Source organism: Nanorana parkeri, unplaced genomic scaffold (assembly GCF_000935625.1).
Source record: "Nanorana parkeri isolate BGI_ZX_2015 unplaced genomic scaffold, ASM93562v1 scaffold2024, whole genome shotgun sequence".
Taxonomy (NCBI): domain Eukaryota; kingdom Metazoa; phylum Chordata; class Amphibia; order Anura; family Dicroglossidae; genus Nanorana; species Nanorana parkeri.
The window spans coordinates 23,570-26,231 of record NW_017308292.1 but is presented as its reverse complement, the minus strand read 5'-3'; the positions used below and the strand labels follow the sequence as shown (position 1 = coordinate 26,231).

At 43.2% G+C, this 2,662-nt stretch overlaps 1 protein-coding gene across 3 annotated transcripts in view; it reads right to left on the bottom strand.

The window, feature by feature from the left end:
* The window catches only part of DHX8 (DEAH-box helicase 8), a 103,427-nt gene extending 102,015 nt beyond the window's left edge, over window positions 1-1,412 (bottom strand). For all 3 annotated transcript variants that reach the window (XM_018572421.1, XM_018572419.1, XM_018572422.1), the window contains exon 1: window positions 1,284-1,412. In XM_018572421.1, coding sequence (XP_018427923.1) covers window positions 1,284-1,392 — 109 coding nt within the window. In that variant the 5' untranslated portion in view covers window positions 1,393-1,412. The remainder of the gene's footprint in view (window positions 1-1,283) is intronic.
* Window positions 1,413-2,662: the final 1,250 nt, after the last annotated feature.

Sequence of the window (2,662 nt, the reverse complement as noted above, 5' to 3'; positions counted from 1 at the left end):
CCAGCTATAGAGGAATACAACAAATCCCAGCAATAGTACATAATAGCTGGAGGCATTCTGCATTGTGCTGTATAATGTACTATTGCTGGGTTTTGTAGTCCTCTATAGCTGGTGGTATTCAGCATTGCACCTCTGTATAATGTATTATTGCTGGGATTTGTAGTCCTCTATACAGCGCAATGCAGAATATCACCAGCTATAGAGGAGTACAACAAATCCCAGCAATAGTACATTATACTGTGCAATGCAGAATATCAGCAGCTATAGAAGAGTACAACAAATACCAGCAATACATTATACATACAGTGTATAATGTATTGCTGGGATTTGCATTCCTATGTATAATATACAGCACAATGTACCATCAGCTATAGAGGAATACAAATCCCAGCAATACATTATAGAGTACCATGTGTGGGGAAAGTGCAGGCTTACCTGAGGAGTCTTCCAGCAACTTGCTTCTGAGATCGGGCCTGTCTATCGGCGGCTGTCATCACCCCACACCTGCTCCTCCTTACTACATCTCCCCGCGTCCCTGTGCCGATCGTGGATGTGGGTGGGCGGTGAGTGTGCGGCGTGTGTAGCATGGATGCGGGCGGGTCTGGCAGCGTGAGGTGGGGAGGAGGTACGGCGCACAGCGTGTGGAGCTGTGAACAGGGCCAACTGATCAGAAGCCGATTAATCGATTATTGAAAAAGTTGACAACTTTTTCAATAATCGATTATGTCGATTAGTTGTTGCAGCCCTAGTCCAGAGCAATTAATCGGATTCTGTCTTCGAGTAGATTGTAAAGTGTAACAGAATCAAAATCAAAATCTGACTTGGTACCAAAGCATAACATTCAACTTCACCCGCTTCTCTCCAGCTACAGAAGCCAGAGAATGACCGCTGAATGAGGCAGTGATGTAATATAAATCACTCCTGCATTCAGAGACCAGTGAGATCAGAGAGAGATTGTGCACTGATTTCCCTCCGATCACAGGGGGGCACACATGAGCTTGAAGTAGCTGGTGTCGCACACATGCAAGCTCTACAGCCGCCGGAACGCTTGTATGTAAACAGCCACTTTTAAAACGTCCACCAGCGTTCAAGAAGACACTGTCTGGCCGTTTAATTACAACGGCCGGACGGGAAGTGGTTAATATTTAGATTTTTGCAGAAAAGTGACTAGATCTCTTTAATGTCCTCATCACAGAAGAATGTAGAGAACCCCTGATAACATCCATATTACTTGTATAATGCTCCACACACTATTTAAATAAGAAAGATTTGAGATATCTTACCTAAATCTTTGTCGTTAATGCCTAAATGGTTATCCAGCTCTGTGCAAACCTTTGAGACTAAAGAAAGGTACTCAAGTTTCCGCAGCTCCTCCAGTGCCGCATCCGCCATGTTTACTACTTAGACAGCAGAGTTCTATCATAGAAATAATGACAAGTAGAATTACAAGATAGGTAAGCCGTATTAGTCCAGTAGAAAAGACAAGCTTTTGAGAGTTAACCTCTCTTCTTCAGGTCAGAAGTGGTAACCGTTGTCATGTTGATTAGTATTGCTTCTGACCTGAAAAAGAGAGAGGTTAACTCTCGAAAGCTTGTCTTTTATATATTCTGTAAGTCCAATAAGATATATATATATATATTCTTCATCAGCTTGTTCAGGTAAATGTATAACTTTTATGCAGCTGAAAATTAGAGTTAGGTACCTGGCAACTTTGTTTCTAGGAACCTTCCAGGACAGCATTGGAGATAGGCTCCTGCCACCGGAACAGGAAACATCACCCACACCTAAATAAAAAGAGCACAAGCCTTGCATACCTCAGTTAAAATATAAGAACCGAAGAATATAACCATTGTTAAACCATTTCCAAATATACATTACTATAAAGTAAACTCTCCACTGTCGGGCGGGAATCCCTGCTGTCCTGGAAGGTTCCTAGAAAAAGAGTTACCAGGTATCTAACTAATTTTCTCTAGTCACCTTCCAGGACAGCATCAGAGAGGATAATCAAGCACCATACTTAGAGGGGGGACCACAGCTTGCAGAACTTTCCTTCTGAAAGCCTGGTCTTGGTTGGCCGCCACGTCCACGCTATAGCGCTTGACGAATGTCAAGAAACTGGACCAGGTAGCTACTCTGCAGATCTGATGTAGCCCCTGCTCTTTCTGCCCATGAGGCCGCCAAGGCCCTCGTAGAGTGTGCCGTTATATGTTTAGGTGGTTTTAGCTTTTGAAGATCATGCTCTTGTTTGATTGCTAATTTGATCCATCTACCTATGGAGATTTTAGAAGCTCTAAGGCCCTCTTTGGGTCCTGAAAACAGGGTGAGCAGATTGTTCCGACTTCTTAATGCTTTTTGTCTTGTCCAGATATTCCAGCACACCCAACGCCGAACTTTCTCTCTTTCTCATTTGAGGGATTGGTACATAAGGAGGGAAATACCACATCTTGTGTTCTGTGAAACACTAAAACCACCTTAGGTAGAAAAGCCAGGTCCGGTTTTAATATGATTTTGTGCAGAAGAATTGTGCAGTAAGAATCCAAAATCGATGAAGCGTGCACTTCACTGACTCTCCTAGTTGAGACAATGGCTACTAGCAGAGCTGTTTTAAGAGTGAGAACCTTTAAGCAACATGCCCCTATTGGTTGGAACGGAGGTCCTAGTA